We start from the raw sequence: 23580 nt of genomic DNA, 5'->3' as shown, positions 1-23580 counted from the left end.
CATCAAGTCCACAGGTAAATAAACCTCAAATGTCACATGGTGACCTACAATCTACAAAGTTCTCACATATGTCAAGACTTCAAGTCCTCCAACACCCAGCAGGCACTTAGTCAACTAAGTGAACTACGCTACTGAGATCAGTAAACTGACCCTAACCCTTAAACGTCTCACGTTAACCAAGAACAAAAGAGTCACACAGAAAAAAAAAAAAAAAAAAAAGCCAATCTGGTGGCCAATCAATTCAGAACATGCCTCCCCACCCCAAAAACACCTTGGAAAGAAAACCAAGCCGGGTACGTGCGGGCAGCACGTTCCAGACACCGCATTTCACTATCCTTGGCTTCCAGGCGGCCAGGAGCAACCCGCGCACAGAGCCTCTTCCTCCTCAGGCTCCTCACCCCTGCCTCCCCCATCCACCCAACACCGTAAACTTCGCTGCTCCCGGCAAGACACTCTCCTTTCTCATCAGGAGACCTCGCCTTCAAAGACCCCAACTAGAAAAACCAGACGTCAGAAACACAGCTTCTACTAGAAGCGTTGATAACCCAAAAGATTCAAAATAACAGTTTCCATCTTTGGAAATAGGAGTTCTAGAATCAGATCAAAGCACATTCTATACCTACCCGTTGTACTAATCTGAATTTCACAGATTTTTAGCGTCATACTTACTTGGTGCATTCTTCTAAAGACTGTACAAGCATTTGCTGGAAAGAACATATCTCTTCTAGATTTCCCATTAAATATGAAATGTTTGCTGAACTTAACCTAGAGCCAAGAAAAAGAACAGTGAGACTATTATGTACCGTTGTCACTCTCCTGTCTCACCCCAGGGCTCTGTTTGAGTCTCAAACCCGCTAAAATCCTTACTTCCAGAGCAAACTGGTACAGTGGGTTCCATTCCACCCTCCATTCTGTGGAAACCTGAGCAAACAGCCTAGGCAATGACAATGCTGCAATTAACACAGTTTATCGTCCAACTTACTTCTCGCTGGTCTGCAAAGGCCGCAGGTAGGTAGAAAGCACAGTCTGAAGTTCTTTAGCATACTCATTTTCAGTTTCCAAAATATTCTGTAGCACCTACAACAAATGGTGAACAGCATTATTCGCCACTAAAACTCATGAGCTTTGACAAGCGCATCAGCATCATTCACTTTACAGGTCGCTTCTGCATTAATACTAGTGTGCTTAGTATCATCACTTCCTGTGACTTAACTACCAAAACCCACGTACCGAATTCTTACTATAGCTACGTAACAGACTTCATCTCATTGCCACACACATAACACAGGCACACCTAGAACGAGGCTGGGAGCGCCAGGGTGGCCCAGTCAGTTGAGCATGTGACTCCTGATTTCGACTCAGGTCATGATCTCACGGTTCACTGGATTGAAGAGCTTCAGACTCCATGCTGAGTATGGAGGCTGCTTGGGACTCTCTTCGCCTCTCTCTTTCCCTCCTCCCACCTCAAAATAAATAAACTTTAAACAAAATGAAGAATGAGGGGGGGCACCTGGGTGGCTCAGTCAGTTGAGCATTGGACTTTGGCTCGGGTCATGATCTGACCCGATCATGGTAGGTTCAAGCCCCGCCATGTCAGCTCTGCTGACAGCTCAGAGCCTGGAGTGTGCCTCAGATTCTGTGTCTCCTTCTCTGCCCCTTCCCCATTCATGCTCTCAGTCTCTCAAAAATGAATAACCGTCAAAAAATTTTAATTAAAAAAAAAAAAAAAAAAAAAAGAGTGAGGCTGGAACCAACTCCATCATCAGAAAGTACTACAGTACTGCCCCATCTGTTCAGATGCAAAGAAGAAACCACTGGTAACCACAACAGCAAGGACACAAGGATCAATCTCTGACACTGTGTCGTGCATAAGCAGCCAGCCACTCACAAAAAGGATACCCTGCACATCCTACTTATAGTAAGTCCAAGAACAGACAAAACTAATCTAGGAGGGCAGAAATCAGAAGGAGGGAGAAGTGACAATGGGGAAAGGGGCCAAAGTTTCCAGGGTGATGGACATGTTCTATATTGTAATTTGAGTAGTTGTTATAGACCTTGTCCAAGCTCCACGAACTGTACAGTTAAGATCCATGTATTTTAACATATGTAAAATATATTTCAACTAAAAACATCTAGTTTGCTCTTCAGATTGCACCTAGCAAATCTAAATCAAGTTCATCAGAGAACAGTCTCAGATCTTATACATATTTATTAAATATCAAAGGTCCACCAGTAGAAAATCCTTAAGAAGCCACTACTTTAAAGACAGAACAATGATGAATCAACCTTAAAATGTTTCCTGATACCCTAAAGTTAGTACAGCAAATTCAATGAAAACAACTTTATAATTCCTAAAAACAGGTTTTTAAAAAATACAAAACAGCTGGGCTGAAAAACACGCCTCAGGTCACTTGCGTGGCTCCATCAGTTGAGGGTCCAGCTCCTGATCTCAGCTCAGGTCATGATGTCAGGGTTGTGGGATCGAGCCCTGTATCAGGAGGTCTGTGCTGAACATAGGGCCTGCTCGGGACTCTCTCCTCCTTCCCCCCGCTTCTGCCCTTCTCCCCAACTTACCCTCTAACAATACAAATGTTATCTATGAAAAATAAAAAATATGCCTCTTGGCATCAGTAACTGCCAAGAGCAAAGGCCCTCCCCAGGCAGGGTGGGAAGGTGCCTGGATGAGAGCAGGCAGGACACTCCTCACCGAGGCCGAGCACACCCCCGGAGCCCAGCAAGGTGCTCTACGCTAGCATCTCTAATCCTCAAAGTCTTCCTCTTGAAGAGATGAAGATTCAAGTGGAGAGGGTAAGTATCCTCCCAAATCAGACAGCCAGCCAAGAGCGGGGCTGGCATGTGCATCTTGATCTGTGGCCGCACGGCCCCCTCACCGCCTCTCGGGCTGCCAGGCCGAGGGCAGTGGGACTTGACAGAAGCGAGGAACGTAACCCCTTCCTCAACCACTTTCCATCCCCCTCTGGCCACAGACCAGCACCTTCTTTCCTCAGAAAATCACGTCACACATATCTTCTGAGCATCCACTAGAGTCCTACAAACGCGTGATTTCGTCTTCCAAAACAAGTTGCCTAGGTCCTGCAGAAAAGCCGTGTAGAATAAAGACAAACGTGGTCCGGCTTCCCCCCAATTTGGTAATTAAAATACGTGCTTAAACAGTTAGAAGTGATCAGTAAGCCCAGTTTAGATTTCCACACCAGTAACACACACCACGGATTCTCCACCTGTTCGGTACGTTTTCTGGGCACTGACCAAAGAGCATGGTCCCTCACGAGGAAACGCAAACCCGAGTGAGTAACTTCCACGCTATGCTGTGTGCGATGAAGACAATTGGCTGCTTTCACTGAGACTCGGGCTCTGGTTTCGCCCCTGAATGGGTCTATTCATGCAGGAGTGGGGGAGCGGGCCACAGGGAGGGGGCGGCGCTCCAGGAGCTCATGCCTTTGTGGGGAAATCTGGGTGTCGATCCCAGGATTACAATGTCTTCCTTCGAAGAAATGGTCATTGGGCACGAATGTCAAAGGAACAGTGGGCAGAGAACATACTGTGACACCAGCTACTGTAGCAGAAAATCAGACTTTCAACCAGATCTTGTCCTTCTAAAGTGACATGAAGTCAACCAAGTAGACTATTCCTTGAACTAAAACAAAAACTCTGTCACAGGAAAGATGAAAAGTCTTCAGTGTTCCAACAAAAATTAAATGAGGATCTCATGTCAGGAATACAAACACTACAAAGCAGCAGCAGAGCACATGTGAAAACCTGCACACCTTTTATAGGAGGAGGGAGACAAGTGAAAGAACACCTCCCCAGCATGTGACGATAGTAAGACGGCATTTCCCCCATCACAGCACCAAGCACAGTATGCGGATATAGAAGCCTCCCGTAAGAATGTACCAGAAACAATGCCAAAGAAACCTCTGCCAAAAAGTGACATCAAGGCAGTCAAGTTAGTTAATGTCAACCACCAGTTAGAAACATGCTCTTCCAGTGTGTGCTAAGGACAAGTTCTGTAATCCTCCCATCCCAACACTCCCCGTCACACTCAGCTGTCCCACCAAACACTCGCCCCAGACCAGACAGGGCTGACCTGACCGAGTCCCGATGACGCCAGGAGCCACCCCCTCCCCGCCCCCTCCCCAGCTCCAGAGCACCTGTCTCCCCCTCCGGGACTTGCGCGCGCTCTGGCTGCTGCAGGACCCCATGTGACTCCCCCACCAGGCTCCAGCGCTCCATGCCACGAAGGCCAGTCCCACACGTCTCACAGCAGAGCAGCCTCTGCTCCACAGCTGGGGAGGGAGGCCGGCCTCCGCCTCAGCGAGCTCTCCCTCAGGCGTGAGGCGTGGAGAGCCCCCGCCAAACAATGGGGCCACACAGGAGGAGGACATCAGGCAAACCACACAGACAATCCCAGAGCTGTCAGCCGTTACAGCAACACAAAACAAAAGGACTGACTTCATTACCCCGCAGACGCACAGAAACTCACTTCATTACCACCATTAAAAGAGCGCTCAGTATCGCAGATTTTACACGGGAGTTGCAAATTTCACCGCAAATTTTGGTAGGTTTCATATTTTAGGTCATTGAATCTTTTAAAAATAACTTATTTACATATAAGAAGAAACAAGTTTTCTTAGAGATTTGATCAAGATGGAAAGATCATCATTAACTAAAACCCAACTTTTAGAAACAACTTTGGTTTGGTCCTAAGCACGCCCTTGAAACAGTAACAGATTCAGACAACAGGAAATAAGCCACCCGCCCCTCCCTACACAAGGGAAAAATCATCCTTGCACGTTTCCTTTCAACCCAGTCTACTTAAACTGTACTTACAGTCTCAGAACACAGATTTGAAGACCAGACTTGAGCCTCTGGGGAATAACAGGAAGGAACAGCCTGCCCTCGCTGCTGCAGGAAGCAGTTCCAAACCCCCACCCCTCCACAATCCACCCCCAACCCCAACCCCCACCCCCCACCGGCAGGTACTGATTGAACAGAGCTCTCTCGTCTTCACAGGTTCCGAGAAGAGTCTGGAAGGGCCATGCAAAGGTTTTAACTTATTGTGTCTTTTGAAAAATCGTTACAATATTTCTAAATTCGGGGATTCACGAGGCCTTGGGATAGATTTCTTCCAAATGCTAAAGGCTCACTGCAAAAGCTCCAGCAGAAGCCTTGGTTCCACTGGGATACAGATTGCTGCAAGAAGCCGGCCTCAGCAGACAGATGTCCATGACCGCACGGTGATATACCAGGGGCCAGCCCCGGGCACCCAGCAGACCTGGGCACAAATCCTGGCTCTGCACAAGTCTATGTGTCTGTTTAAAAAAGGCAGTATTGGGGGAACAGGGTTAGTTTTTACAGGGTGGGGACACTCAAGAGTATCAGCTACCTGACACAAACCTCCTAACACAGTCTTCAAACCCAAACCCAGAATCCTCCATGGTGCTCCTTCTTCCACGACTCCGTTAGCCAGGAGGTACGGACTAAAAAGCAATCTTGGTTAAGGTGTTAGTTAATCTTGGGAAGCAAAGGGAAAAGGAAAAACAGCACAAGTAGGGCTTGGGGCCAGTGCAGGTCTCTGTGTACAGAGGCTGGGCCAGCTGTCTCGGTCTCCCCTTGGTCCAAAATGCAGAGGCTCCAAGCAACTCAAGGAGCCAAGAGGAAAGACACGCACTATTTCTCCAGAGCACAGCAAAGGTCCATGGAAGCTACTGTAACATTCTACGAAAAATGCACGCCTATCCCTTGTGTTTATTAAAACTAGTCATTGCTGGGGCGCCTGGGTAGCTCAGTTGGTTGAGCATCCGACTTTCAGCTCAGGTCATGATCTCACAGCTCGTGAGTTTGAGCCCCGCGTCGGGCTCTGTGCGGACAGCTCAGAGCCTGGAGCCTGCTTCTGCTTCTGTGTCTCCCTCTCTCTCTGCCCCTAACCCACTTGCATTCTGTCTCTGTTTCTCTCAAAAATAAACATTAAAAAAAATATATAAAAAAACTAGTCATTGCTACCTATCATAACCTCAACATTTCAAAGGCAAAAGCTGCTCTGCCTTTTCATTACACTCGGCACAAGCAGAAGTTCCCCGCTCCCTGTTCCCATAGATAAAGAGTTCTGACACAAATACTCTAGATAAAAGTGTTCAATAGAACCTAAAAACTAAGCAAATACCACTAAACGTGTCAGGTGGTAAGGACTGGTCTTCTCAGATGGACATATTTAAGAAACCTCCTTCTCTGATGATGACTGAGGAACCCCCTCATCCCCTAAAAGAAGGAAACTCCAGATCTCTCACTCTGTCTGGGGGCATCCGCTTACACAACAGAAATGCTTTCTCTAAGCTCTCTCTACTGGACAGAGGTCTTACCATCCTGCAGGTGCACTCGTGTTCTTCCACTGTTAAAATCCAGCAAGCTCAAGCAGGCCACAAACGACAGATTCCTGTCACCCTCGACTGCAGCTCTCCCAGGTAACCCCCAAACAGGATGCCCATTTGCAAAAAGAACAGTGACGCCTGATGCCCCAAGTGTTTCCACATGCTCGTCCTTGCTAATAACCCTGAAAACCTCAAGGCAAGTACTTCACCAGGCTCCTTAAAGCCAACACTACAAAAGGCCAAGGCCAGGATCACCAAGCCATCGGACAATTTAGTGCCTGTGCAAGCAGCTGGGGAGCTCCCTCCGGCCTACCCACAGACAGGGCACCCCCCCACCCCCCACCCCACCCCCGCTCCAGCAGCCGAAGCCAGGGATCTCCTGATCATTCACTGATCTAGGACCCTAAAAGCAGGTTTCCGTTTTCCCATCTCAAAATAAAGGGAACGGCTGTGGCTGGCTTTGTCACAAAGACTGAGCAACTCCGTAGTTCAGGTGCGTGGATCTTCTGTCACTGCTGCTCTCAAGCCTGACATCCTGCACAGCCTGGTCTCCGGTGCCAGAGCAACCCCCCAAAGCCACTCCTACTCATGTCATCAAGTGATCAAGCCTGCCACTCTGGAGAAGCTGTTCTCTCCGGCACCCTGGGTGTTTTTTGTTTTGTTTTTTAATTTTATTTAAGAAATTTCTACACTCCATGTGGGGCTCAAACTCACGGTCCCGAGACTGAGCCACCCCATAGCACAGTTCCTTCTATCTTCTATGCCAACATTTTTACATTACTAAATCGCATTACCTATATAATTTCGGATTCTGCTTATTGAACTCAAACATGTATTTTAGGTATTTTTAAAGCTTCGTGTGCATTTTCAATAATTATAAACACATGTGCCACTGGTTACTTAATCGTTCTTGTACTGCTACACATTTAGGTTGCTTACTTTTATTATTATAATAATCCTATTAAAACATCTTTGCACCGACACCATTGAACACGCTTTAGGTAATTTCTCTGGGGAGGATTCCAAGTAGTAGAAGTGCCAGATTAAAGGGTTTGACTGTTTTCAGATTTTTATACGCAACCACCAGGCCACTCTCAAGAAGCCCTGTATGGATGTACACCCTGCTGTCCTTAGAACTGAGGATTCTCCTCACCTCTCTGCTCCTCACGACCACAATTTTATGGTAAGCTTACCCACACTGTCAGAGGGCTAGACATAACATTTGTGTCCTCCCCAAATGCCAGGGTTTTGGGTATCTCGAAATCCCCAGTGAGGGGTGCTGCAGGCAGGGCCCTTGGGATGAGGCGGCCAGACTCACGGTCTCTGCCACATGCAGACAGGACAGCAGGCAGCCCTCTGTAAACCAGGAAGAGGGAGTCCCCCAAGACCTGAGCACGCCGGCACTCTGAGCTGACTTCCAGCCTCCAGAACCGTGAGGAGCCTTTACTGAGGAGTCCACCCAGTCTGCGGTGCTAGTACAACAGCCCCAACAGACTACAGCACAGCTCCCACCCTCCCCCATTTTCTACCGCTCACATCCTTTCCTACTCACCCAGAATCTTCATGTATTTGCCTTAATGAGCTCCTCAGTCATTAAAGATCATCTCATCTTGTTGAAATTGTTACAAACGTTCCACTCAACTTGTAATTTGGTTTCTACTTTTATTAAACTTTTATGGAGCCTATCAATTTTGAGCTTTCCCTTTGTTTTCATTCATTGCTTTATATTCTAAAAAGCCTCCTCCCACTCCAACGCATTAACTGACCACACACAGATCCACAGGCACAGAACGAAAGCCTGGTTATGCACAATCTTGCTTTGAGCAATCTTTGGCTACACACTCAAGTCTGGAGCTCTGAGTATGAATACCAGGCAGCCAGGCTTTAATGAAGCGAACCCATCAGTGACCGTGGGAGAGATAAACTGCAGTTAGTCAACAAAAGGAACAAGCAATCCTGGGAGTAGGGGAGATCAGAATCCAGAATTACTAAGCTCCTCTAAAATGTCCAATTTTGAGGGGCACCTGGGTGGCTCAATCAGTTAAGCACCTGACTCTTGATCCCGGCTCACATCACAATCCCAGGATTGGGGGGTCAAGCCCCGAACTGTGCTCTGCGCTGACAGCGTGGAATCGCTTGGGATTCGCACTCTCTCTCTGCCCCTCCCCTACCCGTGCACATGTGCACTCACTTTCCCTAATAATTTTTCAGTGAAAAATTACAAGATGTTCAAAGAACCAAGAACACAAACACAAAGGCACTGAATGAAACCCGTGCACAAACACAAGGCACTGAATGAAAACGGCCTGAGAGGCCCTGGTGCTGGCTTAGCAGATAAAGTCTTCAAAATAGCTGCTCTAGGGGCACCTGGGTGGCTAGGTTGGGTAAGCGTCCGATTTCAGCTCAGGTCATGATCTCACAGTCTGTGAGTTCGAGCCCCGCGTCGGGCTCTGTGCCGACAGCTGGGAGCCTGGAGCCTGCTTCGGATTCTGTGTCTCCCTCTCTCTCTGACCCTCCCCCATTCATGCTCTGTCTCTGTCTCAAAAATAAACATTTAAAAAAATAAAAATAAAAAAAAAAAGCTGCTCTAAATCTGTTCAAACAGGGACTTCTGCTTTTGCCTGTTTCTGTGTGGAAATCATACTCCATCCAACGAAGTCAAAAGCTGAACAGACTGAAAAATCAACTCCTGCTGGACCCCTATGGTAGAGAGGACAGGACGCAAGGCAAACCCCCGCCCCAAGTCTGGGAGCCCCACTTGCCGGAGCCCGGGCGCCCCAGAAGAAACCACACTGCGAGCCAGCAACGGGGCGGGAAAACGTGAACCATCACTGACGGACTGCTAGAGGCTCAGTGCAGACAAGTGTGAGTTCAAAACTCTGGGGGAGACCCAGTCGTAGAGAGGCCTCCTCAGTACTGGGAAATTATCATCTAGGAGTGTGACCAAATTCCCAAAGCCTCAGAGAAAAACACCCTTGGGCTTTCAGCAGAGAAAAGAAGAACCACTGGAAGAGCCATTCGGAAATAACAGCTCAGCATCCTGGTACTTATCAGGCCTGCCCTCAGGGAAACTAGTTAACTCAGACTAGCCTGCTGAAACGCCCTGGCAAAGACCAACAGCCCAGCCCCCTTGGGCCACCTGATCTCCAGGCAGGAGGGGGGGAGGGGTGGGGAGGAGAATTTAAAACACACCAGTGGAGTTCAAGGTCCAGAGGCACAGGCTCCCTGATGGAGCGCCCCCCTCCTCTCCCCGCACACCTCACCCCCTCAGTGAGCACTTCCTTTTTTACATGATACACGATGTTCAATTATCGACAAAAACTTACAAGACTCAGCAAAAGGCAAAACACACAGTCTGAAGAGAAAAGCAAGCATCGGAAGAAGACATGGTGGGGACGCTGGAATTATCCCACCAGGAACTAAGAACAAGATGCTAAGGGTTCTAACGCAGAAAGCAGATGGCATGCAAGAAAAGACCGGCAAGGAGGTGGAAATCCCAAGAACTGAAAACCAGGAGAAACACTAACAGAAATGAAGAATGCCCGTAATGGTGTCAATAGCAGATCGCACACGGCTGCAGAGAGAATCCCAGCGCCACAGGCCTTAACAGCATCCCTCAGGGCTGAAAAGACAGAGAAAACACAACATCCAAGGATGGTGGGGACTGCACAAGGTGTAAATACACACGGTGGAAGTACCAGAAGGAGAAGAAACACAAGAGTTCAAGCCATGAAGACGGAGAATTTCCCCTAATTAATGTCAGACACCAAAACCACAGATCCCCGGAGGCTTGGAGGACACCAGGCAGCATAAATGCCAAAACACCACACCTGTGCACATCGCCTTCAAACTATAGTCAAAGTTAAACTTACAGCTCCCTAAGAGAGCCCAAATTTAAAAGTGGATAGCAGAACTGAACAGACACCTTACAGGTGGCAGTAAGCACGTGGACACAGGTCATCCACGAACTGCCGACTGAGACACTGAGGCGGCACCACACACCTCGTCCATCAGCGAAACCCGATCAGACACCAGCAGGCGTGGCAGAAGATGCCCCACAGGGGTCCTCCCTGGAGGACCGTGTGCGGTTTCTTACAGAACTGAGAACACGCTCCCCACAACACCCAACAATCACAGTCCTTCGCATTCACCCCAACAAGCTGAAAACACGTCCACGAGAAAACCTACGCACGCGAGTTCACAGCTGCTTCGTTCACAATCACCAACACCCGGAAGCAAGTGAGAGGTCCTCCAGTGGGTGATGGACAAACTGGTCGGTCCAGACAGCAGGGGACTATCCTGCATGAAGAGGAGAGCCAGCAAGCCTGAGAGGTGCTGATCATGGGGCCTTGGCAAAGCTCCACCCTCTCCAATGTCAACCTCAAGCTGCTCTAAAATAAGTCGAGTCTTTTTAAAAACGTCCAAAGAACCAAAACAGGTATGCGTAAAGAATTTACATAAACAGTGACACAAATACACTATTTGACCATAAAAATAACCAAATGGTGATTGTGAACTGAAAGGTGTGATAAAAGTGAAAAATCCACTCGAGGGGCCCAACACTAGATGCAGATGTACAACAATCAGCCAACAGAAAGGACAATAGAGACCCTTCAGTCTGAAGAACAGAAACAAGTGAAGAAAAACTCACAGCAGCTCCAAGACCCATGGACACCATGACACTTCGCACGCACAGCATGAGTCCCAGGACAGTCCTAAGCCACCCAGAAGCACTAGCTACGTGCCAGTGTAGGTGGGCGATCTCAACCGTCACTCAGGAGCCACAGGACGCCCATCCATCCTGTCCTGCCCGCCTCCAGTCTCGTATCTCCACCCACAACTCTCCCCACTGCTTTCCGCTGAGCCCAAGCGGAGACTCAGTCTCTCACCAACAGTCTTCCTCTTGGAGAACCTTCTCCCATCAGCAGGGTTAATACCTAAACTTCCACAGTTTGCTGTGAAAACAAAGCCACGCCAGGCAGTGTGAAAAAGCTCTTCTGCTTTACTTTACATGTTGTATTCTGCTCTACAGTTTACTTTTCTACATCGTTTATAAATACAGAATTCAAAAAAGAGGAATTCATTCCTGGCTTAGTCACCAAAGAGTGGCAGACCCTGGGCAAGCCCTTTAACAGCTAGAGCTATGTTCTCCCCTGTAAAAGGGGTGCTACACCCAAAGAGGGTTTCCATGGATTCTGAGTTATGTCCATAACAAGTACAATTTTAACATGTGCTATTTACCAACACAGCTTTATGAAAACAACAATTTGGATGTGATTCTGAGGTCAAGGTGTTTTCCCATCCTTCTCAATGAAACAGTGGCTGACTCAGAACAGCACCTGTGATATAAAGGCGCTTCCCTGCCCCCCCATACAAGAATAGTTCAAAGAAAGAAACCCAAAAAAGCACTGATGATGCTTCAAGCTGAAGAGGGTTACAGAACATAAAATGCAAAGGACAACAACTTACCAGGACTTCTGGAAAAGCATGGTTGCCTACATCCGCAAAATCCCTAATGGAGGCAAGACTACTGCAAAGACCAGAGAGATGACGTGGGCTCCAATGGCGGGGCCCTGCCTTGCTTCCTCTAACAGTTAGGGTTAAGTGGACAGAACCTCAGAGAGGAGCAGCCGCCCCCTCTCCAGAGCAGCACTGTGGATCCGGACTGGTACTCCGCCCAGGACACCCTCCCCTGGGCGGAACCCCGGATCTCACAGAGGAACACGAGGAAGAGGCCGCTCCCCAAGCTTGCCTCCTGTGAGGCCCTCAAGCACCCCAGACCACTCTCACTGTGCTTTGGACACAGAGCCGCACACGCAACACGTCGTATACTAACGAGCAAAGCAGCGGAAGAGCCACGTCATGGGGACGAACATCCACGACAAACATCCGACAGAGACCCAAAGAGGGTGTGGACAGCAGAGCAGAACCAGGAGAGGCAGGCGGCCCCTCGGGGTACGGGCCATGCTGGGGAGCCCCGCACAGCTCGGCTGAAGTCTGCACCCAGACAAAGTCAGAGAAGCAGAGGCTGGGACTCAAGGACTGCTCGGGAAGAGGGCCTGGTGTCGACCAACACGTAGAAATCCAGTCTGAGGCAGCAAGCCGAGTCCACAGGACAAGAAGAGTGGAAGTGAAAGGAGGCATAGGCAGCAAGGAGATGGGGGAGTGGGGGGGTAGGGGGACAGGTGCTGGCTGCCACATCCTGCTGCCTTCACCAGGGCCTGGCACAGAGCAGGGGTCCAATCACCGCGCGTCAGAGCAAGGAGCCCTCCCGACGTCACCCTGCTCTGGAAGGTCGGGGGCCAGTGGGAAGTGAATGGTCGGCATGCCGAACACGCAAACTCACAGCAGAGGCTGTGGCAACAGGTCAGCGCAGCGGAACAGACCTCCGTCCATCACGCGTCCTCTCCTTTTCCTACAGGAGCACAGGAAGTGAAACACTCAGATGCTCAAAGCAGCACCGATCCATAGTGGTTTCACTTCAAGGACACACAGGTGTCACGGACTCAAGTGGACACTGCTTCTCAGGAAGCGTCCTGTGCAAGACCAGGAGCAGGGAAGAAACGCAAAATGCACACTTTCCACGGAATGGAAGACAGAGCCACACTCACAAAGTGTACTACGCCGGTTTATCACACCAATATATGCCAGCCATTTCGAAGGTGATCCAAATAATACCATTTCCTATTTCTGCAGCCCATGCAATGGTTTAGGGACCAGGAAAGGGTAGACTAGACACTAGACCTAGCATCACGGGTATTTTTTAAGCTCACATATTGCTCACGTTAAGTTTCATAACGTCGTGTTCCATTCTGAAGCACTCGTCTTCACTGAGTGCGACGTATAGATGCTCTCCTGTAATTGCACACTACCCGATGCACAAATCCATCAATCCCGGAAGAGACTTTATGTCAAGAAACAAGTAAACTAGAAACAGTACTGATCTGAAGTACTTATAATCCACCCAAAGCACAAGTAAAACGCCACGTGGCGCCTATAAATCACATCGTGCGCTTTTTTACAATCTCGCTTTTGAGGACTTGAAACAGTAGGAGGGAATACTACGTTATGTGACAACAGAAGGGTATAAGTCTACTTAAGTAGTAAACAAAAACGTAAGATCATGGAAGATTAGAAGAAAATACACCAGAATGTTAACGGTGGTCGTAACTGTGCAGCCCACAACGGATGATTTCTATCTCCTCCTTCATACTCCGCACCATTTACCTACAGTCTACACTGCAGAGTTTTAGAGACATTCAAAAAAAAAAAATAAGTTATTCTTAAAATGGGTTTTGCAGGTACTCACCACGTTGTAATAGCTCTTGTTAATGGCAGTAGTATCAAATCCTTTGGGAGGGCTCTTCAACGTTCCTGATTTAGGAGACACGGGCTTTTCTGAAATAAAAACGTAACGCAATTTTACTGACCAGTACTGGAGACCACACACGCCAGCCCCCACAGCCCAGAGCTACTGGTCCAGGGACCTCCCGTGAGAGCACCAGCCAACAAGGGAAGTTGCCAGAGGCCTGTGCCTCCCTCATGCTCATGCCCTGAGGTCAGGGAGCCGGCGTCCCCCCCAGCCCGTACGTGGCTCACCCCATACTCCCTGCTCGGGCTCAGCGTCTGACAGGCCATGCTCCCTGTCAGCAGAAGAAAGAGCACGAGCATGAGCTATGCTAACAGATCACAAGTGCAGTCAAGATAAAATACCAGCCGATGCAGGCAGATACGTAACGATGTTAAAACACCAAGACGCAGAGTCTGGGCTACACGTCCAATTCAGAGCACTCACAACGCAGGTCTCTCCAAACAAGTAGGATCTGGCTCAGCGTGATAAGCCAAGGAGGAGGAAATCCATCCCGAGCAGGGCCAGAAAACAAGAAAAACCCACGGAGCCTTAAGAACCTCCACCCCAGAAACCATAGTGCGAGCAATTGTGATTACTCGAGGGTTCAAGTATCTGTACGCTGCCCAGCGTTCATTCAACACCTGTTCAGGAGATTCGCCAGCAAAAAAGGGATCGAGGAAGCATATGCCGACTGCCAGTGTGGCTCTCAGGGTGGGCGGGCGTGTCAGTCACTGGCTACCGGGGCTGGAGAGCAAACTGGGGTGGTTGGGGTGGGGGCGGGGGGAAGGGCAGGGGCATTCGAGGAGCAGGTCACACACCCGCCTCACCTGAGTAAGTCAACCAACGCTCTGTCCCTCTGGTGTGCTGTGCTCAGCACCCTTCCACCCACCTGCCCCAAGTCTCTGCTAGCTCCCCCAACAGTGCCCTCAATCCCAAACACTGCCAAAGTCTCAGGTCCCCACTTCTAACTGGCTGCTTAGTATTGCCGTTATCTGCCTAGCAACAGAAACCCAGAAATGCCTGAAATCACATGCACTAACTGTAGGCCTTCCCCTTCCTATGGAATGAATGGTCTCCCTAAACCGTCCTTCAATGCCTCACTTGCTTTTCCAAAAGGTTGACAATAAAGCACAAAACAGGTGTTGTTCCCAGTTGAGAGAACTCTCTGCTCACAGGATGAAAACAGAACTCCGTGAGAAATGAACCACTTCTGAGCCCCTAAGAAATATCAATGTGTTCTGGCTAACACACATTCTTTCCCAGTCTCGCACCTACAGGTAGGAATTTAACTATAGAAGAAAAAATTGACATGCTTTTACCTTAAGAAAAATGATGCCTTTCACCTTTGGAACCCATCATTTAGGGGACAAATACAGATAAAACTAAAGGTGAGCACTGAAGCCTGAAAGACGGTCACCGGACCACAAACACCAACGCGTGTGCTATTACCTCGGACTGGATTTATTTTGTTTTTTATTTCTGAGAGAGAGAATATGTGGGGGAGGGGCAGAGAGCGAATCCCAAGCAGGCTCCACGCGGTCAGCGCAGAGCATGACACAGGGTTCAAACCCATGATCTGTGAGATCGTGACCTGAGCTGAAGTCAGCCGTTTAACCAACTGAGCCACCCAGGTGCCCCTGATTTATTTTTTATTTTTTATTTGAGAGAGAGAGCAAGCGCGCGAGCAAGCGCACATGCGTGCATGAGCTGGGGAGGGCAGAGGAAGAGAGAGAAGGCTCCACGCTCAGCACAGAGCCCGACCCAGAACTCGAACCCATGACCCTGGAATCATGACCTGAGCCAGAATCAAGAGTCAGACACACAACCGACTGAGCCCCCAGGTGCCCCAGCTTTAAATTTTAAAAGCAAATAATCTGTCAAGTGCCTCATTTAAGACACACCTCCCAACAGCACAGATAACATTCAACTAACTTACTGGGAGAACCAGGAGAAAAGGCTTTTTCACAAGAAGTAGCACGAGGCTACGGCACCGTGTAAAAACAGAGGGCAGGCAGAAGACAGCCACCCAGTGCAGGCGGAGCCCAAACACGCGGTCTCCTCTCCCGTGGAAAAGGGAGTCCACAACTCTGCCAACGGCTACAGGGGAATGACTGCCACGGGAGGGCCGGAAACATCTCCCCAAACCCCGTGGGCCCTTCCCAACAGAGGGCTCCAAGGTAAGAAACCCCGGCACCGAGCGGTCACAGAGGAGCCGTGTCTGCCACCAACCGCAAGGCACCTCCATGGCAGGAGGCCCCGAGGGAGGGAGACCGCTGCCCTCCCACAGCTAAGGCGGCGCAGTGAGGCCAGGGCTCCGCAGCTCCCCCGCAGACAGCCACAGCAGGGCCCGCTCCACACCCGTCCCAGGGCCCCGGCCCTCAGTCACACGGGGAGGGGACACTCGGTCAACACGCCGGGCAGGAGGGGCCCAGGATGCCAGGTTTGCCTCAGGAACCTCTGTGCAGCCTGAGGGAGCCCTCCAGCACCTACTCCCCACCCGCCCCCGCCCCCCAAAATAACACCACCACCATCCCACCCACACACTTAGACCATAATATACCAGAAGGGAAGTAATGGCCAATTTTAACAAAAGTTGCACCCAGGAAACATTAGAAAACACTCAGCCTTCCCAGTATCTTAAGAAAAATAAAACATTTTTGGCCCATCCAATAGCTAAAGATTGATACAATTCACTGGGACTGCGGGGAAACCATGAGAACGTAATTTAGTGTTGTCCTACCAGGCGCCGGAAGATACAGATCTCCCCTTTCTTCCAATAAACTAAGAATGCCAAAAACAAGAGGATTTAACCATGAATATGCTAAATGAATAAAGGGGGAGGGCACTGCAGAGACCAGACACAGCCCTGAGTGACAAACAGGAGGAGCTCTTGGGGACCCTTTGGGCAGGCTGACAATGAGAAGCCTATCCTGCTCGCCAACCCAGACAAACAGCGTCTCGCAAGGACGCGGGCTGGGAGACACAGCCCAGGAGAAATCCAAACCCTGAGCCCGCCCCTGCGGAGGCATATGGTCCAAACCCACTCCAGCCCCCAAAGGGCCCCAGGGTTTGCCCAGGGCAAGAAAATCTCTGGGAGCCCCCGAGGAAACAAATGTCCCTCCTCTCTGTAGGAATGTTTCCACAGCCCAGGGCACAGAGGTACCCCCAACCAAACCCCCAAAGACACAACTATAACAAAGTTACAGCTCACGAAGAACTGAACCCAGTATAAACAGATACAACATACAAAGGAAATGGAACACCCAAGATGTTGAAACAAGGGGAAAATTTAGGAGACCAAGGAGTAAGTATATTTAAAACGCCTGGAAAGAGGGGCACCTGAGTGGCTCAGTCGGTTAAGAGTCTGACTCTTGATTCTGGCTCAGGTCCTAATCCCATGGTTCATGAGTTCGAGCCCTATACTGGGGTCTGTGCTGAGACCTGACAGTGCGGAGCCTGCTTGGAATTCTCTTTCCCTCTCTCTATCCTGTTTGCCTCCTCTCTACCTAAATATTAGAAAAAGAAAACCCCACCTGGAAAGAAAAGAGCCATAATGAATAAACAATGCACCACAAAAATTAAAAACACCTGAAAAAGAACGAAACCATCTCTGGAAATGAAAACTCTGGTCACCATCACAAGTAAGAGGAGACGGTGAACTCAAAGATCTGAGGAGTGGACTCCAAATGAATGAAATCCAGCGAAACAAAAAATACAAAAACCAGATTAAAAGCCAAAGAAGGCAAAACAAGACAGCTAATAGGATTTTCAGGAGAAAGCAAAAGGAACGAGCAACATTACTGGAAAAGACACTTTCCAGAAAAGACATCTTGAGCCCTGGGCTAGAGCACCACACTACATCCCCCACAAAATCAGAACCATCCCGCACAGAGGGAATGGCGCCTCTAGGTAGCACTGAAGGTGGGGGGCCTTGAGGAAGCCCACACAGGAGACACCCCCCTTATCCATGAGGTCTATGTTCTCAGAACCCGGGAAATGCCCCAAACCGAGCATACCAAACCCTACGTGCACACCTGTGATAAAGTTTAATCTGCAAGTTAGGCACAGAAAGAGATTAACCAGAACCCAACAATATACTCCAATAGAAGGTACGTGAACGTGCTCTCTCAACATACCTTGTCCTGTACTCTCCCACTCGTGAGGTCTTGAGGGGATCAAATGTCCACCGAGGAAGGGAGCTACGTGGCACGGTGTCAGGCTGCTGACCTCCCGACGCACGCCGCTGCTCCTGGACCTCGGCTGACCCGGGGTAAAGGCCCGCGAAAAGCAGGTCCGTGAATGTGCCTGTGCCAACAGCCCTCACCCCCGGCCTAACTTGACTATCACAGGCTCTTCCCTGCTGCCTACTTTGGGAGAAGGCAAGCTTGGGGAAGACGAAACATGAATAACTGGTTCAAAGGCTCCACATCCCCTACTGCCCCTGGCTTCGAGGGGTGTCAGTGACCCAACAGAGCCTGCTGCCAGCCCCGAGAACCACCAGTTCCAACTTTCTCCTACTGTCCTCTGGGCAACAGCTGTCACCTCGCTCACGAGCCCCACGCCGGTCATGTCACCAGCTTCCTAGCAGCCATAGTGCCCTCGACCCTTTCCGTGGTCGTGGGGATGTTGTGCTAGCGACACACGCTCAGGAGCCCCTGCGTGGGGACCATACTGGCCCTGCTCTGCAACTTGATTACAGAAACTCGCCAACACGAAAGCAGAGAGGGTCACTGTCTCTGCTCATACCGAGCTTGGACAGTGAACACTCAGATCCCTCCTTTCCTCTTCCGGAAGCCTTACACAGTGGATCCCAAACATGGACATCTTAGCCCCTGACACTTCAGTGCCCGTCAGACTGGGACTGATGACAATGCAAACATCAGGCCACGATCACACCTGACAAAGACAGGAATCCCTCGTTATCACCTAGCACCCAGTCTGTATTTACATCTCCCTGGACTCAAACCTGTCACAACATGACTTTGTGAGGCTGGCGTATCTGACGCAGGAACCAAGTGAGACCCACACAGTGTGTGCGCAGTCACGCCTCTCAGGCTTTTATTTAGTGCCAGCAGGGAGCCTAGGGGACCTTCACCTTCTCAACTGTCTACCACATTTTCTATTTCGGGAATCTCAGGTAAGCTTCGTGATTTCTGGAAAGACACCTTGGTTTTTCACTACCAGCCCCCTACCCCCCCCCGGTCCCCACAACAGAGTTCACTCAAGTATTTGCTGAATGGATGCTGCCTGTGGTTTTGGAACCAAGGGCAATCATAACAATCCTGATGATGTACATGGAAAACACAGCTGACTGGAGGCAGGATGGAAGGACGGAGAAAGGTCAAGGCAGGTCCTCGTGTTACAAAGCGGGGCACCAAGGGATAACCACGGCATGCACGCCAGATCCACGGTGAGGCATTACCCACGAAGGGAAGCAACAGAACAAAAGGTAAAGCCCAAGCTGAGGAGGAAGAGAGGGGACCAGGAAAACCGGGAGCCCCGGGGGAGGGTGTCTGTGGGACCCACGTCCATGCAGAGCAGCCCCGCAGACGGACAGGGGCGGTCACGCAGCTGCAGGGCAGATATGGAGGCCGGGGGTGCTCTTGTCATCCCAGCTGTGTCCTCACAGGCTCCCACCACCTACCAGGGTCTCATCCCTGACACTGGGGGATATCACCCCTGACCCCTGACTGCTGTCAGTCAGCTGACCTAGGGGACAGGTCCTTCAAACAGGATGTTGAAGCACAGTCCCCAGAGAGTGGAACATCCCCTAGAACGCCCACCAGCACAGCTGTTCGGGAAGAGCACGCGGTGTTCATCTGGAGGAACACTCACCCCCACGTCCCAGAAGAATCCCAAAGCATCTCACCCCAGAGCCCTCCACCCGTCTTTCTGGGTCCCCCCCTCCGCCGCCCCTACAGGCCTGAGGTGCAATCTTACATTTGAGGCTCTTTCCGCCTATTATCAAGTGTGCATCCGGAAGAAACCGTACAGACAGGCCTACCCTCTAATGCAGCTTTATCCTGGGTGCTTTCAGAAACCTCCCATCACACGTGCATGCGCACATACTTTTCCAGCAATACGGAAATCAGTTGCTACCTCTGTCCCTTTCCCTACACGTGTTATATTCATAAAACTTCTTCCATAGCCAATCGATCATCGCACCTAAAACCCAGGTCGCTTTTTGATGCCAGATGTAAACATGGCCCCCTCCACCCCAGCGGCACATGGGTTCTAAATGCACAGTCTGGTGCGAGGCCTACCACCCACAGAGCGTCCATGATGACTTAACAGTAGCAGCGACCAGCAGCCCTCTCCCCACCCCACCCCCAACCACCGGCCTCATCGCCTCTTTCCTGAGGTCTCCCTTCAATTGAAGAAATTCTCCAGAGAGTGTGGCCTGAAACATGCACGTGTGTATACAACACAGAAATCCGTGGGTTTTAAGTTTGATTTTGAGAGCACATGCTCGAGCAGGGGAGGGGCACAGAGAAAGGGAGGCATAATCTCAAGCAAGCTCCACATGGTCAGTGCACAGCCCGACATGGGGCTTGAACCTATGACCCTTAGGATCACGACCTGAGCTGAAGAGTCAGATGCTAACCGACTGACCACCCAGGTGCCCCAGAAATCCATGGTTTTGCACATCAGAACAATGTGCATGGCAACTAAATGCGGAGCAACGAGGGTGTCTGCTGTGAGGTAGCAGAGCTTCAGGGAGGACAGGGCACATGCGGCAAGCAGTGGAAATCCCTTAAGCGTATTCTTGGAGGACACCGGCCTGCAAAGAGGACTATCCGAAACAAGAAAGCACACACAGGTCAAGGCACACACACACACGACAGCGAAGCCTGACAGCCACACTGCCATCTGTAGCTGCCAGAGGGCAAATGATCATGGCTACCGACACCTGCAAGAAGTGTGAGATCAAGTGGACATTCTTGAGAACTTACCTGGAAAAAAGCAGCCCAAAAAGGGTCAACTCAGGGATGGTGGTTTTGTTTATTCAACACATACATTCGTAAATCAAAAACTTTAACGAAGAGAAAGTCACAATTTAGAGGAAGTCAGCGTTTGTTTCACAAGTAAATGATCCTGACATGATCACCAGTTAGGATCGGGCACACTCTGTTTACAGAAAATGAAGAATTACACTGTAAATGACAACGCTTATCTTAAATACACACTTCTAGAAGGGAATCCTATTCCAACATCGGAGTCACAGAAATTACTGAGAAGTTACAATACTAACATGTTACTGTGATCCTGGACTTCCATTCTTCACTGCTGTAAGATGATACTGTAAAAACATGATCTCACATCTTTCTGTCTCAAATGCCCACATCAAAAATCAGACAGGAACAGGTTTCCTTAGAATATGCACAGATAATCTGTGAACACAGGATAGGAAGTTATTTCCAAAAGGTTATCCCCTTGGCCCCACTGTCAGCTAAAGAGGAAAGTGGCATGACAGACCACCAATCTGAGCAAGTCTGTTATCATTTGCACTTTACAGATAAACTGAAAGATGTGAAAATTCCCAGTTTCTTGGTCTCCATTCAGTACATAAACTACGGATCCCATGGGACCCAATGCAGTTACAAACATGTTTAAAGGGGTCTCTCTCATGCCCATGCAGACAGAAACATGGGGTAAGACACAAAACTTGGCAGACAGTGATGCAGTTTGTCTGACACAAGTCCACACCGACAGACATAGAAGTTTTTTTTTTGTTTTTTTTTTTAAGGATTTCTAATAATCTATACACCCAACATGGGACTCAAACTCACAACCCCAAGATCAAGAGTCACACACTCTGCTGACAGAGCCGGCCGGGTGCCCCTTACACATACTGCTGCTGTTGTTGTTAAGCAAACTCCACCGCCGGGAATGGCCGGTTCTTCTTAGAGCTGCATCTGTCTACACCCAGCACCTCTCTGGCTGCACACTCCACTTCGAAAGTAGGGCCCCACAGCAAGACATTCATGCCACACTGCCAGACTCTCCAAGGGGGGCAGCACACCATGGAACCACCTACCGCCAAGAGCAGTCCTGAGCCTGCTCAGATCCTTTTAGAAGCGACTCCCCAAAGTCACCTGAAGAGGACCCTGAGACCCACAAAGTATCCTTTCAGTGTAATTTTCAAAGGGTAAAACTTTGAAAACTCCCTGAGGAGAAACGTGCACTCTTACTACTACAACTCAAAGTCAGACCGAACTTCCCATTTGAATGTGTCATTAGTAGCAGAACCCGGGACCTGGAGTCAGCAGACATGGGCCCAATCAGGCTCCACGCCAAATGGCAGGTCCCCGGCACCAGCGCTTGGGGTCCCCTCGCCCCTCGTCCTCCCAGAGAGGGCCAGGGCAGCACTCTCAGCCCAGGACACCAGGGGACCATAGGACTGGCCAGGCTCTTTGCTCGGACTCGACCTGTCCCAGCCTCATGCTCACAGGCCAGTGCCGGGGCCAACCAGTGACTATTGGCAAGTCCGATGAGCCATACGCTAAGCTCCATTTCCCAGCAGCTGAGTCCAAGGTTGAGGCCACACTTCCGTCCCCATCAGCCGGACACCGGTGTGGTGAGGACAGCTGGCATTAGAAGGAGGATTCATACCTGCGCCCCAAATATCCCAATGTCTCCTGGGGCTGTGTGAGGACTGAATGAGGCCACTGTAGAAGCACTTCAGACAGTAACCAGAACACAAGCAGCCAGAACACAAGCAGCCCAGGCACTTACTGTCAACTTTACCGTATGAGAAAAATACAAACAGCAAGGTACCATTTCACACCCAACAGTTATCATGGGGGCAAAAAAAGTGGTGCCAAGGACGTGGACACACCAGAACCCTGGCATACTGCTGGTGGAAAGCACGACAGGGCGGCTGCCACGCAGGCGGCACGGCAGTGCTCCTCACGCTGACCACCATCGCCCTGTGAGCCAGCAATTCCACCCCGAGGTATAGGCCCAAGAGGATGGACAGGACTCAGATCTCACCCAGGACCACAGAAACCTTATTCCCAACAGCAGAAGGTGAAAAACAACCAAAATGTCCAGCAACAGATGAATGGATGAGCAAACTGTGGTTTTGAAACACAAAACAGATACGGCCAGGGGTCTGCGCCTGGTCTGGGCCACAGGAAACGACAAAGGTCCTGGGAGCGCTGTATCAGGAACCGTGACCAGAAAGCAAGTACCGGAACAGAACAGAAGATGCTCCCAGACTCTGATCCCTTAGGAAGTTACAAGGGTTTCAGAAGCTCTACGTGAGGTCACCAGATTGCTCGGTACAGAAAACTCACACATCTGGTGACAGAAGGGCTGGGAGAGCGGCGCTCAATGCCAAGCTCCACAAAACACAAGGATTTTATATACGGCTGACCCTCCAACAACAGAGTTTGAGCTGCACGAGTCCACTTTTACATGGATATTCATCAATACACTGCAGTACTGTAAATGTGCTGGCTCTCTCATTTTCTTTTTTTCTTTTTTTTTTTTTTTTTTTTTGAGACAGAGAGAGACAGGGCATGAGCAAGGGAGGGGCAGAGAGAGAGAGGGAGACACAGGATCCGAAGCAGGCTCCAGGCTCCGAGCTGTCAGCACAGAGCCTGACGCGGGGCTCGAACTCAGACTGTGAGATCATGAACTGAGCTGAAGTCGGATGCTTAACCGACTGAGCCACCCAGGTGCCCCGGCTTTCTCATTTTCTTAGCAATGCCTTAATTTTATCGTAAGAGTGTGGTACATGGGGAGCCTGGGTGGTTCAGTCAGTTAAGCATCCGACTCTTGATTTTGGCTCAGGTCATGATCTCATGGTTCATGAGTTTGAGCCCTGCCATCAGGCTC

General features: G+C 49.9%; 1 protein-coding gene across 12 annotated transcripts in view; it reads right to left on the bottom strand.

Annotated features, from left to right (window-relative positions):
- ARHGEF7 (Rho guanine nucleotide exchange factor 7) overlaps positions 1-23580 on the bottom strand; it is a 134948-nt gene that overhangs the window by 39905 nt on the left and 71463 nt on the right. For 11 of the 12 annotated variants that reach the window (XM_027065228.2, XM_027065234.2, XM_027065229.2 and 8 more), the window contains 3 exons: positions 13696-13784; positions 983-1077; positions 670-765 (listed from right to left, as the gene is read on the bottom strand). In XM_027065228.2, coding sequence (XP_026921029.1) covers positions 670-765; positions 983-1077; positions 13696-13784 — 280 coding nt within the window. Of the gene's footprint in view, positions 1-669; positions 766-982; positions 1078-4169; positions 4633-13695; positions 13785-23580 lie in introns of those variants that run through there. The other variant, XM_053217948.1, reaches the window with a different exon arrangement.

This window comes from Acinonyx jubatus, chromosome A1 (assembly GCF_027475565.1).
Source record: "Acinonyx jubatus isolate Ajub_Pintada_27869175 chromosome A1, VMU_Ajub_asm_v1.0, whole genome shotgun sequence".
NCBI classification, from domain to species: domain Eukaryota; kingdom Metazoa; phylum Chordata; class Mammalia; order Carnivora; family Felidae; genus Acinonyx; species Acinonyx jubatus.
The sequence above is the reverse complement of the archived record's forward strand: the minus strand, read 5'-3'. Positions and strand labels throughout refer to the sequence as shown.